Source organism: Electrophorus electricus, chromosome 1, assembly GCF_013358815.1.
Source record: "Electrophorus electricus isolate fEleEle1 chromosome 1, fEleEle1.pri, whole genome shotgun sequence".
Classification (NCBI taxonomy): Eukaryota; Metazoa; Chordata; class Actinopteri; order Gymnotiformes; family Gymnotidae; genus Electrophorus; species Electrophorus electricus.
The window spans coordinates 29,762,499-29,781,648 of NC_049535.1; the positions used below are offsets into that span (position 1 = coordinate 29,762,499).

At 38.4% G+C, this 19,150-nt stretch overlaps 2 protein-coding genes across 2 annotated transcripts; one reads left to right on the plus strand and one right to left on the minus strand.

Annotated features, from left to right (window-relative positions):
* Positions 1-2,877: 2,877 nt before the first annotated feature.
* Positions 2,878-4,650, minus strand: hoxb13a (homeobox B13a). Its single transcript, XM_026998011.2, has 2 exons — positions 3,984-4,650; positions 2,878-3,607 (listed from the first exon to the last, which is right to left on the minus strand). The coding sequence occupies exons 1-2, from the start codon at positions 4,648-4,650 to the stop codon at positions 3,360-3,362; spliced, it is 915 nt and encodes a 304-aa protein (XP_026853812.1). The 3' UTR covers positions 2,878-3,359.
* A 12,221-nt stretch (positions 4,651-16,871) lies between these two features.
* Positions 16,872-18,042, plus strand: eve1 (even-skipped-like1). Its single transcript, XM_026997925.2, has 3 exons — positions 16,872-16,878; positions 17,022-17,266; positions 17,560-18,042. The coding sequence occupies exons 1-3, from the start codon at positions 16,872-16,874 to the stop codon at positions 18,040-18,042; spliced, it is 735 nt and encodes a 244-aa protein (XP_026853726.2).
* The last annotated feature ends 1,108 nt before the right edge of the window (positions 18,043-19,150 follow it).

A 19,150-nucleotide genomic window follows, 5' to 3' on the forward strand; every position in this document is an offset into this window, starting at 1 on the left:
TTTAAAAAATAAACGCTTTGTTTTCAGAGTGGTATGACAATCATCAAGCATGTTGTGGTCCTCGCCTTTAAAAACAGGAAAACCTCTACTTATTTTATTTTTGTATATCCCATCTAATTATAACGGACAGCATACATGGTTTACAAAAACCTGAAAATGTTTCAAGAAACCTATAAACTCATAAGTAATGTCAGTAGTAGGCTAGTATCAACACCACATAGTCCCAGACTCGTCACTGTCAAGACAACGCGTTATTTTCCGTTAAGGTCAATTTTGGCAAACATTGCTCCACGCATCGTTAGGGGGCTTTCGTGTAAAGTAATTTCTTCTCTTCCTGAATATTTGCTTCGTGGACACGCTGACCACCTCTATCCAGACAGGGGCCAGACTATTTATTATTTACAAGATGTCTCAAGTTCAACTGCAAAGTCCGCTTCGTAACAAAAGCCTGTTCGAAACCCACTCGCGGCTGAAGGGGTGGGTAATCTGTGGGGTAGATGTGCTTGTGGTGGGGGAGGGGAACTGAACGTGAACTTGAGAGAGACGTGTCCGACATTCTTAAAGCGAGCAGTGCTTCTTCCTCGACTGCTAACACCTGTAAATACCATGACTGCCCGAGAATCTTTGAATTCCTGGCATGAAATCTCATTTTTCCATAATAATATATTTCGGCATTTAAAAGTTAGCCTACGTAGCATATCGTAGCATACCTAACCTATCAACATATCTAATGATTGATAATAATGTATAACCTAATTTAACAGCACTGACCAAATTATCTGTAGAATTATCTTACTTAGTCTATTTTAAACTATGCTGCACATAATTGCTATTATATAAAATATGTTTACATATGCACCAACACTTTACCGAGATTCATATGTATCTCGAATCTTTTTAGCCGTACAAACGCATGTAATAACACTAGTTAGACGTATGTGGTCACTGCTGTCACTTTGTGACATGCGTCGGTAACAAAGCAGGTCAATCACTAGCGAAAGACGTCTAAACGTCAACAATAAATCTTGCGACAATTTTCGTGTAAACCATTATATGTAACGGTCAAGCTGCTAGGTTTTGGCACGTATCAAGCAGCAACAGGTTTGTCATATTTAGCTTAGCTGAAACTAGTCTTGCTTTCGTGCGAAATAAAGGTCGACTTATGTAACTTGTATGAGAATCGTGAATTTGCAAAAGAAGTAATGGAACCACTATTAAATCACAGCGTAAACGCAAAGCAGACGCACCGTTAGAATGCTTTTGTCAAGTTCAGTGTTAACTAGAAGTGGAAGGACTGGTCTGAGCAATTTATTGCCCATTCTGTCGGCTGAATACGGGTGAAATCACATCTACATTCGTCCCTTTGTGTGGTCAAAACCCCGAGTGTTGCTAGGGTTGGGTTACAGGTCCGCGTAATGCAAAAAAAGGAAAAAACCTTTATGTTCATGAGACATTCATGCACGTTTTCATTATTTTATATTATCATTTCATTTTCACATAGTGTTTATGGTCCTGCGAAACATGCCTGCACCTTAACAAAAAGTCAGACATTCCATTCAGAGTCTTTGTGTTATTTCAAACATTTTTGGTGTTTAAAATGTCTGTCTGTATGTGTATTTCACTAAAATATTAAATAAGGTGGCAAGAAATGTCAGAATTCATATTTTCTTAGGGTTCATATTAATGTCGTTGAACTCCATAATTGCGTACATTTGGGTGAAGAAAAGCTATAAAAGTTCTCAGAAACACGAGAACCTGCTCTCAGTGTAAACAGAGCCTGCGTGAAATAATTGGAATGGGATGATGCTAAGGTGATGATATGAAGCCTATGAGTAATTATGGACATTTTTATTTTACACCCGCTCTAATCCAGACCAGCGTGAAGAGAACTGTGCAAATGCAGCACTCCACGACTCTGCGAACTGTCACGCAATTAAACGGCTTGGACTCGGACAGGAACGTAAATTACGCCTGCAGGAGATTATAAAGTAGATCGTCGTGCGTAAATCTGTTTACCTGAATGAGATACGCAAAAGGAAGATATTTATGTCTTTCAACTCAAAGTTTAAAACACCATAAAGTGTTCTGGCATTTAGGAAGTATAGAGTACATAAGACATAGCCTACTGAAGCCAAACAGAAATTTCTCGTGAAAAGAAATGAAGGATAATTACATCCCAACAAGAACAGTCACCTTCGCCTCCAGCCCCCCCCCCCCCCCAAAAAAGGTTTTTAAAGTATCAACGTTGCCCTTTTTGAGCAATGCCTAGGTATTCATAGTTTCGTGAAAAAGAAGTCTCACTGCTTATCTGAAGAGCACGTGACTTTCAAGGTCAAGGTCAAGGGCTGATTTAGTAGGTCTGTCTACAAGCCGCGAGCTAACCCACCCAGCTAACATCAAAACGCCCTGTGCCCAGCCCCCAATGTCCCAGCCGGGAAGAGGAACACTTCTGAACCTGCATTTTGCATATTTGTGCGCAAATCTTTATTGATGGCTCCAAAAACAGCCAAGATATGTGTACACAATTAATATTTTGATTATTGACATTTGTCAGCCAAATATGTTGAAAATATTGCAAGATACAACTAAAACGTGTGACCCTTTTCAAAGATTGTCAGGAGAAATGAGTTACAAAGTAAACATTTTTTTAAGCATTAAAAAAGCTCAATCACATGGGAGGCCAATTTCTTTCCCCTTGACATGAAGATTGTACAAGCACCAATAACACCAACTGGATTGCAATTTACATGCAAAATTTACGGAACAACGCTTGCGGTTTTAGTTTATCAAATTTTAAGATTAAGAAATTAGTATGAATTTAATGTATTGAACATAATCTCACAGTTGTAAAACAAAATATATTCGTGATCGCTTGGGTTGACTCAGAAGTTGGACAGTTAAAATTCCTCTTGTAAAATGTTAGTTTGTGCTCCTGAAGTAAAAAAGTAAGATAAATCTACTTAAGCAATTCCTAAAGCCCATAAATGAGAGGTTATTTATTAAACATTTCTATATTTCATGCTGTTTTACAAGAGACAACAGTTTAGGGAATATTGACTGGCATAGTGTAATAAGCTTAATGGTATTGCAGGAACAACACCGACATGCTTAACATTTAGCCTATAAAATCCATGTAAGACACGACTAAAGGGGCTTCAATCGAATACGTTACAGATAAGCAGGGATATTTGTTCTTGTTTAAAATTAATTCTTCTTGTTTGAGTCCATCCATCGATTCCCTCGCGATGCAATCATGCAGACAAGAGAGCAAAAGGAAGTCCAGATTTTTTTAAAAATCGAATCGACATTTTTCTTCAGTCTGAAGTCTCAGAGAAAATGTCTGATTGCTCAGATCCGCACTACGGCGTACTGTTCTTAACTTTAGCAACACATTTCTTTTCCTTTACCCTCCTGTTTTGAAACCAAATTGTGATCTGCCTTTCGGACAAGTTGGTTACCGCAGAAATCTTTCTCCTCTTGTCTTTCGTGATGAATTTGTTGGCTGCATACTCTTTCTCCAGTTCTTTTAGCTGTGCTTTGGTATACGGTATCCTTTTCTTTCTTCCTCGGCGGAAAGAGCCCCCGTCATGTTGGTGGGCCACAACATCTGGAACGAATAACAAACAGAGTTATTACTGATGGGCTCGGTAGTTGTCTATCAATTACACAACTCGAGGCGCATCTTAACAATCCAACATTAATAGGATACACATTCTTCAAATCTAATTGCTTTGCCTATTTTTGCCTTCATGTGAAAGGCTAATCAAACCACAACCGAATGACTGAAAGTTTAAAACAAATGCAAGACTGATCGAGTTAACATTTTGATCGTATATTACATTGTATATATTTTACTCGACAGTATATTGAGATTAAAGCAACTAACACGTCTCTGTGGTCTGTAATAAAATATAACTATATATTGAACCGTTTAATTTGATCTGAAATCTAGTTGCATGGTGCTTAAAATAAGTTTAATATACCTGCTAATGCAGATTTCCACAAATGGCCAGCTTGGCTCTGATCTTTGGAGCAGTACATTTGTCCTCCCCATCCATTAGCCAAAGCCCAGGGTTGGTAACTGTCCATCGGCAGAAGATTGTCGTGCCGCGGTTCCCCCGTCCCTAGGGTCTGTACCACCGACACGTCCAAATAGCTGGCCATAGATTGATAAGGACTGTGATAGCCGTGGTAGAAGGCGAACTCTTTGGCCCTGCTTGGATATTCTTCAGTCGTAACTGGGGTGTCCATATATTTGTCTGCAGAGTAGCCAAGTGGACTTGGTTGAGTGCAAGACTTGACCGAACCCCGCCCCATTCTGCAAGGATAATAGCTATTGCCAAAGTAGCCATAAGGTATAGGACCGGTGGACGAGGCTTGGGGAACCGTCGCACATGGTGTGCACTGCTTGCTCGTTTCTGCTGAACTGGTAGTCGATACGTCCACGGTGGTGTAGCTGGAACCATGCACAAGGCTGGAAGGGTGACCACTCAAAGCCGAATGGGCCATCAGATTCCTGCACTGGTTGGCCGCGAAATTGCCGCTACCAACCAGACCTTCCATGTTCTTGTTTATCTCATCCAAATTGTTTTCATATACAAACATTACCGTATCCGCCCAACGAGGATTCAGTACCAGGGAGGTGGTCATATCACGCTTACCATTCGGAAGGAGAATTATCGTGCAAAGACCTGAGTGCAGAGCAGGACACACGGTTACATCTACACAGTTGCATTGACGCAATGGAGTAAAGTCTGGACTGTCGCTTATTCATTGGATGACAGACATATCACGTGATGCACAAACATTAACCCCGACAGAGGTAGCTTAGTTCACTTTGGGGTTTCTTTGCCTTGTTGGTCTGTTCCAGATAAATGGAGCCGGAGGTGCGCATCAGAATCACTTCTTACACATATCTACCCTTTACGAAGCATCTAAGCATATCTAAGCATCTGTAACAGTTATTTCCTCTGTCCATTCCATTGTTTTCATGGCAGAAATCGGTGTTTTAATGGCGCAGCATCAATAAGGCAATGCCTCCTTAATAGAGCAGTTGCAAATATATATTTAAAAAAAAACCACTGTTTTCGCGCATTCTATATATATATATATATATATATATATATATATATATATATATATATATATATATATATATATATATATATAGTGATTAGACTGAAATTATCATGAACAAGCATATTGTAATATTTTGAAAGCATTGCCATGTAATATAATTTTGACACTTGGAAATGAATCACTGTAATTATCTGCTTGGACAGAGAGGGAAAAAGGCCTAAGCGATGGATGCTCAATTTTAGGGCCGTGTTGGATTAAAAGATAATAGGTAGTAGGTTATACAAAGACAGCATACTAAAGACTGGGCCAATCTGTTTTGTCTACATAAGCAATATGTTTTATGAAAAGTATAAGTTGATTATATGTGTATAATATTTCCCAATAATTGCTAAATCCACGTTTACATAATCAACACTTTTTTTATTGGCATCTTCATATCTATTAATTATTTATCGTTAAAAAACTCTTTTAATAAATACGGGTTTAAATAACGTATTTATTCAAAGCAAAACACCCCTAAAACAAACCTTTAAATTAAAGCTTCAGTGTGAAGCTTTATGGAAGTCCACAATTTTACAGTTCCTCCAAGATTATTTTCCGACAGTCTCCAAGGTACAGTACGCTTACTGCCCGTTTTAATATAGATTAAAACTTCATATGTATAGTAAAACATCTCACGGAATGTGAGAAGAAGCGATTAAGGTTGGAACGAAATCCACAAAAATCTACTGCAGATACATTTATCCTGAAGGCTTCATGGTGTCACTGAGTCATTTGTGTTAAAAAAAAAAAAAAAAAAACAACTACATGCTCTTGCTGAATCATTTATCTTTGGCAGGCAAAACCGGCATTTTTAGAATAGGCTGGCCTGTATTTTTGCCATATATCTATCATGCTTACTGCAAATTGTTTGTAGGTTTAAGCAGCGGTTTCAGACAGACCTCTATGTCTATATTGTATTTAAATTATTGATCTAATCACGCATGCAATGTACGCCACTTGCGGTCTTATGGTGAAAACAATTTCACAAAAAGATCTTTAGAAATTCGACGAAATTATTGATAATTTAAACAAAAATGCACATTGCATATGAACTTTTGAATCGAATTCTTATTAATCCATGTGTGAATCCAATTCTTATTAACCCATTAGTCATGTTTGACTACTAATATTGTAATAAATGATTCAATTAAAGTAAGAGCTCTACAAACAGTCCTGTGTTTTGTGTGAGCCTGGAATATTCTCAGAAGCGTCAAACAGGAACCCTCCCTCCCGTCATTCCTACAGAACCGATTTCTCTCTCTCTCTCTCTCTCTCTGTCTGTCTCTCTCTCATGCAATCACACACGCACACGCTTACACACGCTCACACACACATACACACACACACACAAACACACAGACGGTCGTCTTTTACAGGTCAGGCGGGGCCTTCAAGGTCAAGGCCAAGTTTACAGTCGAGCCTGGCCCTCTCTGAAGGGCTTGTTCAGAAGGAAGCCATAGACAGTCCCTCCTTAAGCAAACTGTCCAAGTTCAAGGCCTCAGGTCTGTACCTGGCATGTCACAGGCATATAAACAGAAGGGAGAAATACAACCTGATGCCCAGAGATTCCCCCCACCCCCAAACAATCTACCCCACCGACAATGAGATCACTGAATTCAGTTGGCGGACGATGAATATAATAAAGTGTTAAACGAAAATCATGTTATTTCAGACCTTACTGGGCAGTTTCCGCTCGATCTCGAAGGCATAAACATGCTTCTGTTCTAGCTACAATGTTGCCTCGTGGCACGTTTTACTCGCGCAAGGCAGCTACTGTACCGGGAAATGCCTTATAATGATCTTATTGCTAAACTTCCTGCCCACTCGTAAAGCTCCATACTGAGTCCATATTAAGGTAAGTAGGTTATATATTACGAGTGTTTCAAGACTTTCAATACTGAAATAAATCACTCTACAACTCTGAAACTAAACATCCGTCATAACAAAATTAGGTAAGTTTGATATCTAACATTAATATAATTGTTTGAGGCAGTCGTTTCTCGTTATGCAAAGGTGTAAAGTTTATATGTAAATGGCGCAACAGCCTTGGCGCGTAACTGAAATCAACAGCAAAATGATTCTGCTACGTTACAAGTCCGTATATGTTCAGTACCAGAATGTTTTTTACAGATAAACTTCTGCATCAAAATCTGATGGCTTTATTTAATGACTAATGCTGAATATTCTGATTACTGTGAGTTAAACACAAGTTCATTTCTGACTGAAGTGTAGGCTATTTTGCTTGAAGTAGGACAAATACAACGTACAAAACTTTTCAAATTGTTGTTTTTGGTAGGCCGCTTTTTAAAATGCTAAGGATATATTATTTAAGAGAAAATTAGCAGCTGTTTTTTTTTTAATCGTTGCACGAATGATATAATCGTGTTCCTTTAAAAATGTTTGCATATAAATGTACATTTACACTAGCGTTTCTAATTACAATAGGTTTCTTAATATTTCCATATAACCTTTAAACACGAGAAATGTGGATTTCTTTATATTTATAAATTCAGTGATTGTACAGTTAAAGCAGAAAGGTAACAACACGTTTTGAAGGTACAAGCGATATGCTGAAAAGAAATACTGACTGAAGAGAAATAACATACCCTGCAGTTCCATACAGTACAGCATATGCACTATTCACACAATGTTAAATTAGTTTTCAATTTAATGTTTTATTTCATTTCTTGACAACAAGAACCTGATTTAATAGGCATGGAAAAAGCTATGTGCTAAACTCAAAAGACAAGGCTCAAATGAACTCTAATCTGCACATCAGTAATTATGTAACATCATTAATAAATATATAATACATATGCAACAGTTATGAAGTAATATTTAAAAAGGTCATCTGCCATGAAACTGCATTATAGGTTTGGTGGGACATTTGTGCACAGGGTAGCTGTTTGAGGGTTTTGTGAACCTTTCATTCCCAAGGCACCGTCATTATTTCACATGTACTTAAGAGAGAAAAACAGTTAGTTAACATAATTCTATGAATTGCATTCAACAAATTGTTGATCAGAAAATTAATATTCATATCAATATTCAGATATTGATATCAATTTACACTGTCTGGCCAAAAAAAAAAAAAAAAGGTCACCACCTGGATTCAACTAAGCAAATAGGTAAGAGCCTCCCACTGGATAATTACTGCATGGGTCATTATGTTTCAGGGGGCAACAAGTTATTAAACCCTAACTAATGCAATGAGTAGCTTCTCATTTGTTAAACAAGCATGTCAAAAGACACATCCTGTGGTCGCGGAAAAGATGTTAATCTGTTTCAGAAGAGTCAAATTATTAGCATGCATCAAGCAGAGAAAACCAGCTAAGGAGATTGCTGAAACTACTAAAATCGGGTTAAGAACTGTCCAACGCATTATTAAAAAGTTGAAGGAAAGTGGGGAAACATCATGTTCGAGGTAGGAATGTGGTCTGAAAAAAATCTTGAATGATCGTGACCAGCGATCACTTAAACGTGTAGTGAAATCAAATCATAGAAAAACAACAGTAGAACTCAGGCATATGTTTAATAGTGAAAGTAAGAGCATTTCCACATGCACAATGCACAGGGAATTCAAGGGATTGGGACTAAACAGCTGTGTAGCCTTAAGAAAACCATTTGTCGTTGGGGCTAACCGGCAAAAACGGCTTCAATTTGCTAGGGAGCATAAAGATCAGACTCTGGAGCAATAGAAGAAGGTCATGTGGTCTGATGAGTCCAGATTTACCCTGTTCCAGAGTGATGGGCACAGCAGGGTAAGAAGAGAGGCGGCTGAAGTGATGCACCCATCATGCCTAGTGCCTACCGTACAAGCCTGTGGGGGCAGTGCTATGGTCTGGGGTTGCTGCAGTTGGTCAGGTCTAGGTTCAGCAACGTTACGTGCCCAAAGAAAGAGGTCAGCTGACTACCTGAATATACTGAACGACCAGGTTATTCCATCAATGGATTTTTCTTCCCTGATGGCACGGGCATATTCCAAGATGACAATGAAAGAGAGGTTCAGGGAGCATGAGACATCATTTTCACACATGGATTGACCACCACAGAGTCCAGACCTGAACCCCAATGAGAATCTTTGGGATGTGCTGGAGAAGACTTTGCGCAGTGGTCCAAATCTCCCATCATCAAAATAAGATCTTAGAGAAAGATTAATGCAACTCTGCACAGAAATAAATGTTGTCACATTGCAGAAGCTTGTGGAAATGATGCCACAGCGAATGCGTGCCGTAATCAAAGCTTGTCCAAGGAAATATTAGTGTGTGACCTTTTTTTTTGGCCAGTCAGTGTATATTGCAGTCAACACACTTCTAGAATGTGTGAAACTATATTTAATGTAATATAAACTATAAATGGGAAAACTCAAAGTAAAACAATGAACATGTAATATTGTTATTCTGAGGCACATTCTAATTTCAGCATTCTGCAAAATTCAATGCTACATTTTAAGATACTATTCCAAGTTCACAAAAAGAGTGTCAGTCTAATATTTAGACATTTAGGCTGATGAATCAACTGACCATGTTAGGAGTGGAAAAATTTGGAAGGGATGAAGGAACTCATGTATATAGGGCAGTGATAGGCAAATCTAGGCATCAGTTAATTCAACGTATCTGATAATGTTCATCCTTCCCCTAAATATTGACTCTGTTTCGGTTATTATACATTCAAATCACACAATAACATTAACAAAAAAATATCTGTGGTAAAAGTAATAACATATCCTATATGGTCAGGTTGAGCATTTATTGCATCAAACAATATTTCAAACCTGTTCTGAGATGGATGGAAACTCAAAATGAAGATATCAAATGTCCAAAAAATGAACGGTGCTGAAGGTTTTACATGGGACAGTTCAGAACAGCTGCTGACATCATTCTTCTTTGGTGTGAAGATATGTCTTGACTCTAATAAGGCATCACTTTGTTTTCCTCAATCAGCTCATTCTGGCAATTGGTCAACAACAAGCTTCATTTTGATCTAGTGTTTTGCCTACAAAGCTAAGAATAAGTGACATGGATAGTTTATATGGTGGCAATATTTGAAACAGAGGGCATGGAACACAAAGAAAATGTGGCTGAAGAAGAGGCTGGCACCTGTATGCTTTCAAGCTTTGCACCAATTGAGATTATATTGTCACACCTCCTAAGACTTGGTTATTTGAACTTCCTGTTCAATTATGTAACTGGTGACACATGCACAGTAATTTGTTATTTGGACGTGGCAGACTGAAGCTGGACATATAAATAATTTAGTTATTTCTAAATATTATTATATTAATTTAAATGCAAACTAATGATTTTGGTTGGGAAAAAGAGTAATTAATAGTTTGGTAATTAGTTTGTTATTACCAGTAACTAACCGTGCCCTTCACTATACCCATAATTTTATTAATGTAGAACATAAGATAACTTTAAAGTCTAATCAACCAACTAACATGATAAAGTTGTGTGCTAGGACAGAGGTTTTAAATCCTCCCCCTGGAGAGTCCTGTATTTACACCCAGCTAGGGTTTTTGCATACAGCCCTTTGCATACAGCCCTTGACTACTAGTATCAGACAGATGATAAAGTGCAACAGAACAGTGTGATGTGGCAGGAGCTCTCTGGAGACCAGATGGACAACCTATGCTAGAGTAAAAAACAAACATACCATCTTTTTATGGGTGAATTTGACTAAGAAGGTTACATGACTAGGATGAATTTGATTAGGAAGGCTACATCAGACCCTCCCACTAGGGAGGTGGGAGGGTCTGATGTAGAGGGAGAAATTCATTTCTGAAAACTCCTGGGGACACACTTGCAATCATATATGCTTAAACTAGTGACATAATGACATTTTGATTCAATGTAGTTACCGCAGACAAGCAACCTAGTTTTAATCGCACTATAATCTGGCCCAAAGTGTACTACTGTTCCAAAAAAGAACAAATTGACCTAAATCAGTAAGCCAAACCACACATATTAAAATTCCAGTGTTCCAACCTGCATTACTGGTGAAAAGGACATGTGGATACAATATGCAAAGAGTGTACATGCAATTGAACAAAAGCTAAGTGAATTTTGTTTGCTGAGAAAATATATAAAGCAATATAAAGAAAAATCTAAAAACATTTTAGGGGCAACATGAAATAATATTGACGGGGTAGTAAAAGAGAGGCAGAGAAGAAGAGAGCGAGATGTAAATGTGTCTCTTGGATACATTTTAGATGCTGTTGTTGCAAGAAGAGCAAATTAAAGACGGTACCCACCTAACTTCCAAAAATTACATTTAATAAAAGGTTTCATAATGAATGTTTCATTTTCCCTAATGTTCATGCATGTGCAAAATTGTAACCTCTTGGATAATTTCTGAACTTCACCTAAAAATAATTAATCCAAATAAACTATTAAAGGACACATCATTACATATGTTCTTTAATAGTTGATTTGGATTAATGATGATGTGCTGCAATTTCCATTTGTATTATTTTTCTGTTCTGTGTTTAACTGCTTTCCCCCCCCCAAGTTACATGCATATTACATACAGCTCTACTGTTGGCATTCTGCACAACACAGCACAGCCCTTAGTCTGAACCTTTTTGATCATCTTAAATATTTTTCTAGGCCATGAATGATATGACAGATGGAAAAAGATGATAGAATCAGAAAGTGTTTTCTCTTCTTTTAATCCCCCTTTCTTTTTCACACTCACAAACCCACTGGTGATGGACATGCATTTGGAGCTGAATACTTTTCGCTGAGAGAAGGTCACTCATAAATGCAAGCCATAACCAAAATAAGAAAAACAGATTTTGTCACTAATAAATGGGTAATTCCTTAGTGTTCAAAAGAGATTGTCTTTCGCCCACAAAGACTATGCTGCAGACAATAGTATGCTAAAGCCAAGACAACATAAAGCATACACTTTATTCATTAAAACATAAGGATTCAGCTTGCAGCCTATATAAAATAAATGGCAAAAACATGAACTTGAATAAAATGGGATACTTAAGGAGATATTTAACTGTGGCAAGAGGGCACAGAGTTAAATTACTGCTTATTTCCAAGTAATAGAGTCGCCTACTAAAAGTCGAGTGAGGGGCAGGGCTATATCGCGGTTTGAATAGTTATTCGGCAATCAGTGACGTGGTGTGGGATAAACTTCGTGTTAAAATTCAGACATTTCATGGACAATTAGACGGTGAGCCAACGTCAATACGAAAAATTATGTGATGCTTTATTAAAGCGAAATGACGGCTTAGAATTACCTGATATAGTTCTTATACGGTCACGTGGTTGTGAGAATGTAGGCCTACGGATGGACGCACGCGATGTTCCTTAGGGGCTGCTTATGTTTCAGAGAATGTCTTAATGACCTGCTTGGGCAACGGGGCAATTTAGTGGAACCAAGGCACGATTGTGCGCTGCCAAAGGTTACTCGGCTTGGCGTAACGCACACACTGACAACACATCAGAAAGTACAGCTGGCCTATACAGTGTTACTGAGCACTGGCTGAATATTTATATTTTAATTCTTAGATGGCAGGTTAAAAATGAACAAAAGCTAAATGGCCAATTTCGTTCAGTCTATAAATCTTCCTGTCTATTAAACTTCTACAAACATCTGCAAGCTGAATACTGTTATCACAATATCTAGGTTGATGATAATGCTAATGTCTCGTGCAGCATTTTTGACAGGTATCAGAATTCGTTTGGGTTCGACGGCGGGATCATAAATTATACATGACAACGCCCTTATTGATAATTCGTTATTGGGTCAGTACTTGATTACGTCTGATCACTACTGAATTTTTAACCTGCATTCATATGTCAGTCCCTATAAAGTGTTACAAGTTGTCTTTCTCGGTTTATTTGTTCATTCTTTCATTAATATTCAAAGCGCTAAAATATTAGGAAAGTACATATAAACTTTTGATGAACCTGTACGTCCATAAAACGTTAGGCAACAGTACATTTGTAATGACAATATAATAATAATTTCACATTTGGCTCAATAATGTAATTACTCGGCAAAATAAAGCTTTATTTACACAACGAATTACATATTTGAATGTCTTTAACTCAAAATTCCGGCTTACATTGTAACTATAAAATCGTTAATCAGGTGACTGTGGAACATATTTCAGTTGGCTCACTGGCGAATTTAACAATTTATCCACCTAATAAACGAACAACAAATAAAACTTCAACCTCGTTTAAACTGTGAAGAGTGCGTTGCTATTTGATTAAAATATATGAGAAGAAATAAAGCCAACAACCCAGTTGTATCTGAACGCTGCAATGCATTATGTGAGATATATAATAGACCGTTATAGATAGATAGACAGTTATAACGTGAAGGAGGGGACATTTTGCTGTAGACCTATTACCATCAGTACAGGTGTCAGGGATCACAGTCTTTATTCTGCATAAATCCCATTGTTGTGTTTTCATTGTATGCCCACCAGTGACTTATTTCGTAGCATAGCTGCGTATCGTTTACGAATGCCTAAGCAGTCAGATGTCAAATATTATCGCGAATACAAATCTGGTTCTATTGGTAGAATGTTATAATGTCATGCCACATCTCTTTGTGTGTATAAAATAGCTACGTCACCACAAGAATAAGAACTCAGGCCTGATAGAACACATCGGGTTCATTTTGGTTCATCTGGCTGTCATTAAATGAATACACTTCAGTTTCAGTGAAGGGACTAGCGCAGGCTCAGAAACATCGTCTCTTCTTTGATTCCCATAGCAAATTAAGTAGGGAGCGCAGTCCATAGTTTCATGAGTTAAGTGAGACGACTGAACAGACCTCTCGGGTTACTTAGCCATATACTATGCTTAATGTTTTTTGCACTTCAAGAGTAAGAAATGAAGTAGAATACAATGGAATGTTAACCATTTTACCTAAATAATAAAGGTTTCTCCAGTAGGCTAAGTGGAAAGCATATCGTAACATTTGAATACGTTGTAATGATATAGATAGCAAAAAATCCTACAAGTTCCAGAATGCTGGCAACATTAATATCGGAGCAAATAATGACAAAATTATTTAGCTCTGACCAAAGTTGGAAAATGTTCAAAGTGTTAAATCGTGTCCATTAACATCAGCACCACTAATAGGCCACACCCACTGACAGTAGGGATCTAAGATTGGCTGAGATAAATATCGCTTATCAATCTAATCTTCAAAGCAAAAATAGCGAAAGGCTTAACTGCTGCATTCCAGTGCCTGCTAAGATCATTTTATATATTATGCATGCGACACTGTCATAACCTAATGAAGAATTATGCTTTTAAAAAGAAATCAACTTAAACCTTTTATTTCAGTTACCACATATATTGGCTTTACGTCACCTTTGTGACACGTTTAGTGCCAAGGTCAAGATAGTTCCATTTAATCATAATACGTATAAACCAACACACAGTCAGAAAAATACATCCGGCATGTCTGATCAAATGAATCCGAGTGGATGCAAGTCTATTGTTATAAGTGCCATTCTGTCACCAAAGCGCGACATCGGCTGCCCGTCTTAGCGGAGCCTGTAGTTAGCTGAAGTGACCAAAGCGGAAATGCATAAGAATACGAACACTGCTCCCTCTGATACATGATCGTATATAAATTAGCAAGGAAAATAAATAAAGTGTTCTGTCAAATGAGATTCGGGGCAAACCACCCTATTCTTGGACCATGCAGGTTCGCCTTTGTTCTGCATGATAAACAGCACATTTATTGTAACTGAAGGCAGACAGAAACGTGCTGATAACTCTTCCTTATAGACCATGCTTTGGTGTTCATGTCCACTTTTTTCTAACGCAAGCGCAGTTACGTAACATTAACAGTAACATGAACCGTCAGCTAAACTCAGTTGCTCAGACGTCAATATTCACCTCGTTTGTGTTTTGTTTGTTTGTTTGTTTGTTTTTTGTTGTTTGTTTTTGTTTTTGTTTTTTGGACGGATTATTTCCATGAATTAGTTATTTCTCGCTGAACCAAACATAAATTTCTGAAATGAGTCAATCCTGTAGTAGATTGTAAGAATTAATTATGTACTGTTTGTTAGTTGTCGGTTAACATAATCAAATGAACCTCGAAACACGTATGGATTAGTCAGATGGATTTAGTAATGAGGCCTGAGCTATATGACTAATCACTGATCAGTCTGTTGTCACTCCAATTAAAGTGCCCAGTGGTGCCCCAAATGAAGTATTGCGCAAGTAAACCATCACGAAAATAGATTATCGATTATACTGATTATCAAACAATTGTAGGCTACATATCTTAATTGTTTTAACTGCGAACGTGTCACGACGACCCAGAGATGCGCAAAGACCAAAAATAAATATACAATAAAAATAATGTAGGCTACATTTCAAATACGTTTTAAGAGAAAAGTAGGTAGGACGATTACGTTTACGTAATCGATTTGCACCTATTAATCCATGATATTAATGTTTCTTTATGTTAAGTTATACGTACCGCATTTTCCTCATGATTTTATGATTAAAATGTTGTGCATAACACACCAACATACTAAATTAACGACAAGTTTGCTGCTTTAAGAAATTATTATGCTAAAGAGCGCAGAAAACACAATTAATTTATATATTTGCTAATCATCAATGCTGTGACATAATATTCCTGTTTATCTAGTGCAACTACCACCACCCCTTAATAGAATATGCCAAAAAAAATCCACAATTTTGTCACAAAAGATAAAATTCACTACGTGAAGATTACTGTATTAGGATAACTGATGTCCAACAAGTATTTCTACGATCTAATACACAGAACCCAGATTAGAAACAACGGCATTATTTTTGTAGATGCTGATGAAGTTGCCTGAACGTCTCAATATGTATAAAGTACGTCATGCTACAGTCATTAAATCATGTTACGTTCTGATGGAACGCACCACCAGCTAGACTATCTGGACCAGCGTTTGTCCAGATAGTTCGTGTTTGCAACTACAATTTACGGACATTAGGATTCTAATGATTGACTTCCAAAAATACTAACATCAAACACTGCGGAACAATCAGGGATGGCCCGTCTCTCCAGGGGAGCCACTGTGACAGTAAGCAAAGGGAGGTCGATCTTAATTCTCCATAACAAAAGTACAAAGGCAGGTCGGAGACCAAAGAAAATTTAACACCTCCTTCCCTCCGCGCGCCCAGGCGGCGCCGCGACGGATAGAGCGCGTCTCTCATTAGTGGAAGACGGGACGACACGAGATAGATCACATAGAAGGAGGGGGTGGTCAGAGGCTACAAAAACAACTCATCCTTCTTACTATAAACGAACTTGGCTAGGGTCTACAAAGGTACCCTCAACGGTGTGGAAAGCAATAAGCCTACTTACTTAATAGGGGATTGCAATGCTGTAACAATCAATTTAAGACTACACGTTGGAGATATCTGGATTAATATCTGAGCCATTTCTTGTACAGAGGTCAAAGTTCACTCGGGAACTATCCAAGGAAAATGTGTAAGTAAATTATATCACTCTTTAATATATACGAGTATTTATGCATAGCAGAGAGTGCAGCTTTACGACGAAGAATAAACACAACTTATGTGGACACAATTAATATTTGGTAACTCTTTTCCACCTAATTCTCGACCGACTACTGTTACCACTATGTGGGGCATAATGTTTGCTTACCGTTAATATACTATATCATTGGACACAGCGTGCAAGTTGGGATACTTTTAGGATTTGTGCTATGTACTTTGGTGACATTTATATCCCCGTTCAGCATGCAAGGTTAGTTGCCCAAATAATATTTTGGCTGTACCAATATATTCTCTGAATGAAATAAGTAGGGGTCTCACCAGGCTTTAAGTTCTGCCTATTTTCAGAAAAAAAAAAGCATAATATAGTTAAATTTGACTTTCGTTATTTTTCAGTGGCAGAAGGCACGGAGTCTCCAATTTCGTCCGTTAGTCATGCAGACAGTGACAATGGGGAGGAGGAATCGTGCCCGCGCATCGCACTGATAACTGGGATAGACCAGAGTCGGCGGCATAGAACTGCCTTCACACGAGAGCAGCTGTCGCGCCTTGAACAGGAATACTGCAAAGAGAGTTATGTGTCACGAGCCAGACGATGTGAATTGGCGGCTGCGCTCAACTTACCCGAAACCACTATAAAGGTATTCATAGTTTTTACACGTGACGCTCAAAATACGCAGATAACCCAAATATGTGAAGAATTTTAAAATACCTTAAAAAAGTCAACAATTGGTATAAGAACCATTTGACAACTAATTGGCGAACTTTGAACTGTATCACTGTAATTCTTTATCACATTTCTAGTGTAAAAGTGGATAGCAGTGCTAGTTACAAAGAGGGGACAGCATTGTTCCATTGCTACTGAGTTCAAGATTGAGCAGGCAACATATTCCACTCATCTGACTGCGACCCCATTTCCTTTGTGTAATTGCAGGTCTGGTTTCAGAACAGACGGATGAAGGATAAGAGGCAGCGCCACAGTCTGAGCTGGCCTCACCCACTGGACCCAAACCTGTGTGCCTTCATGTTGAGCCAGGCAGCAGCAGGGCTGCCATACCCCATGCTGCCTCACCTTCCTCTACAGCTGTACTCGCGCCTGGGCATGGGCAGTATGTCTCCCCTCTCCACGCTGTCCAGCCCCTACAGTGCTGCTGCCACCCTAAGACCACTGGACACTCTGCGCTTTCCACACTCGCATTACCCTAGGCTGGGTGGGCTTCCATCTCCAGTACTCTACCCGCCTGTGCACACAATGCAGCATCCAGCAGCTTGCCCCTGCTCCTACTGTCTCCATTGGGGACCAGACCAGCTGCTTAAAGCCAGGGGGGTGCCCAGTTTTGGAGTAACTCTGGGCAGCACCCCAAAACCCTCAGCTACCCTGTTAGAATACAGAGAAGAAGTACCATTGCCACAGTGAAAGCAATGCCTCAATTAACATCAGGGATTACATTTTTGTCTATATCAGTGGTCACCAAACCTCAGCCTGTGTTAGTATAGAGTTTAATAGGAACCCAACTTTAACACAATTGGCACTGTTAATCAAGGTCTTCTGAGGACACTCAGGTGTGTTATCTTAGGCCTAGAATTACATTCTGCCAGGCATGTCTTCAGGAGGAAGGTTGGGAACCACTTATGTTTCACATAACAATATTGCTACACAACCAGAACTAGAAGAGGGAAATGCCAAAGATCACTGGCTTACCTATGATGCACAGCTGTTAAACTGTATTTTAGTTTCCTACCTGTGGAAATGTCTTACCTGTGGAGTTATTTTTATGACCATTTAAAAACAGGTGACATTTGTTACTTGCAATTAACATACAATGCTGCTCCTGAATACTGTGTTAAACTAACTTTTGTATATATTTGCTTTAAAAAATTATACGGCAAGTCTATTAAAATATTTATGAAAATATTGTAGTTACAGAATTAGTTTTTTGAAATGAAGAAATTGCATACATTCTACAGACACATGAAACTGAATATGTATGATATAAAAATAACAGAAACAAGAATTTCACAATTGCATTTTTCCATTGATATTCTGTATTCTAATATAAAATTTGCACCTGTTAAGGTGTCCTACATTCTATCCTGTCAACCCAGACAGTGGCTAAACTAAGAGACACTTATCAAAATTACAGATACTACTCTACCTTAATCCTGTCATTATAGCCCATGCTAGACTTAACCCATATAACCCTAGGCAGCATGGTCCAACATGCCTTAAAACCAAGTAGACAAAACAACAAGAGGTGGACAGGGATGTTGAAGACCACTAATCAACAAAGACAGGCTCAGTGCTCATAATGAGCACCCCCCCCCCCCCCCCCCCCCCAAAAAAAAAAAACCCACTCAAACTGATGGCATTGCTTTATGAGCTGGAAGTCTACCTAAACTCATAACTATTCTGAGATGTACTCTCATTGGCCCTGTGAAATACAGTGCCATATATATATAGTCTGTGAAGCACTTTGCTTCCAGAGCTAATGAAGGACCTCTTTCCAAAATGTCCTGTTTCTCTG

What these genes read in the sequence shown, in the direction of transcription:
- hoxb13a (XM_026998011.2), bottom strand. Translation starts at nt 4,650, where the DNA reads ATGACCACCTCCCTGGTACTGAATCCTCGTTGGGCGGATACGGTAATG. An exon ending in GTGGAAATCTGCATTAGCAG is followed by an intron (nt 3,608 to 3,983) that starts GTATATTAAACT and finishes TATTCGTTCCAG; the next exon opens with ATGTTGTGGCCCACCAACAT.
- eve1 (XM_026997925.2), top strand. An exon ending in TACCCGAAACCACTATAAAG is followed by an intron (nt 17,267 to 17,559) that starts GTATTCATAGTT and finishes GTGTAATTGCAG; the next exon opens with GTCTGGTTTCAGAACAGACG.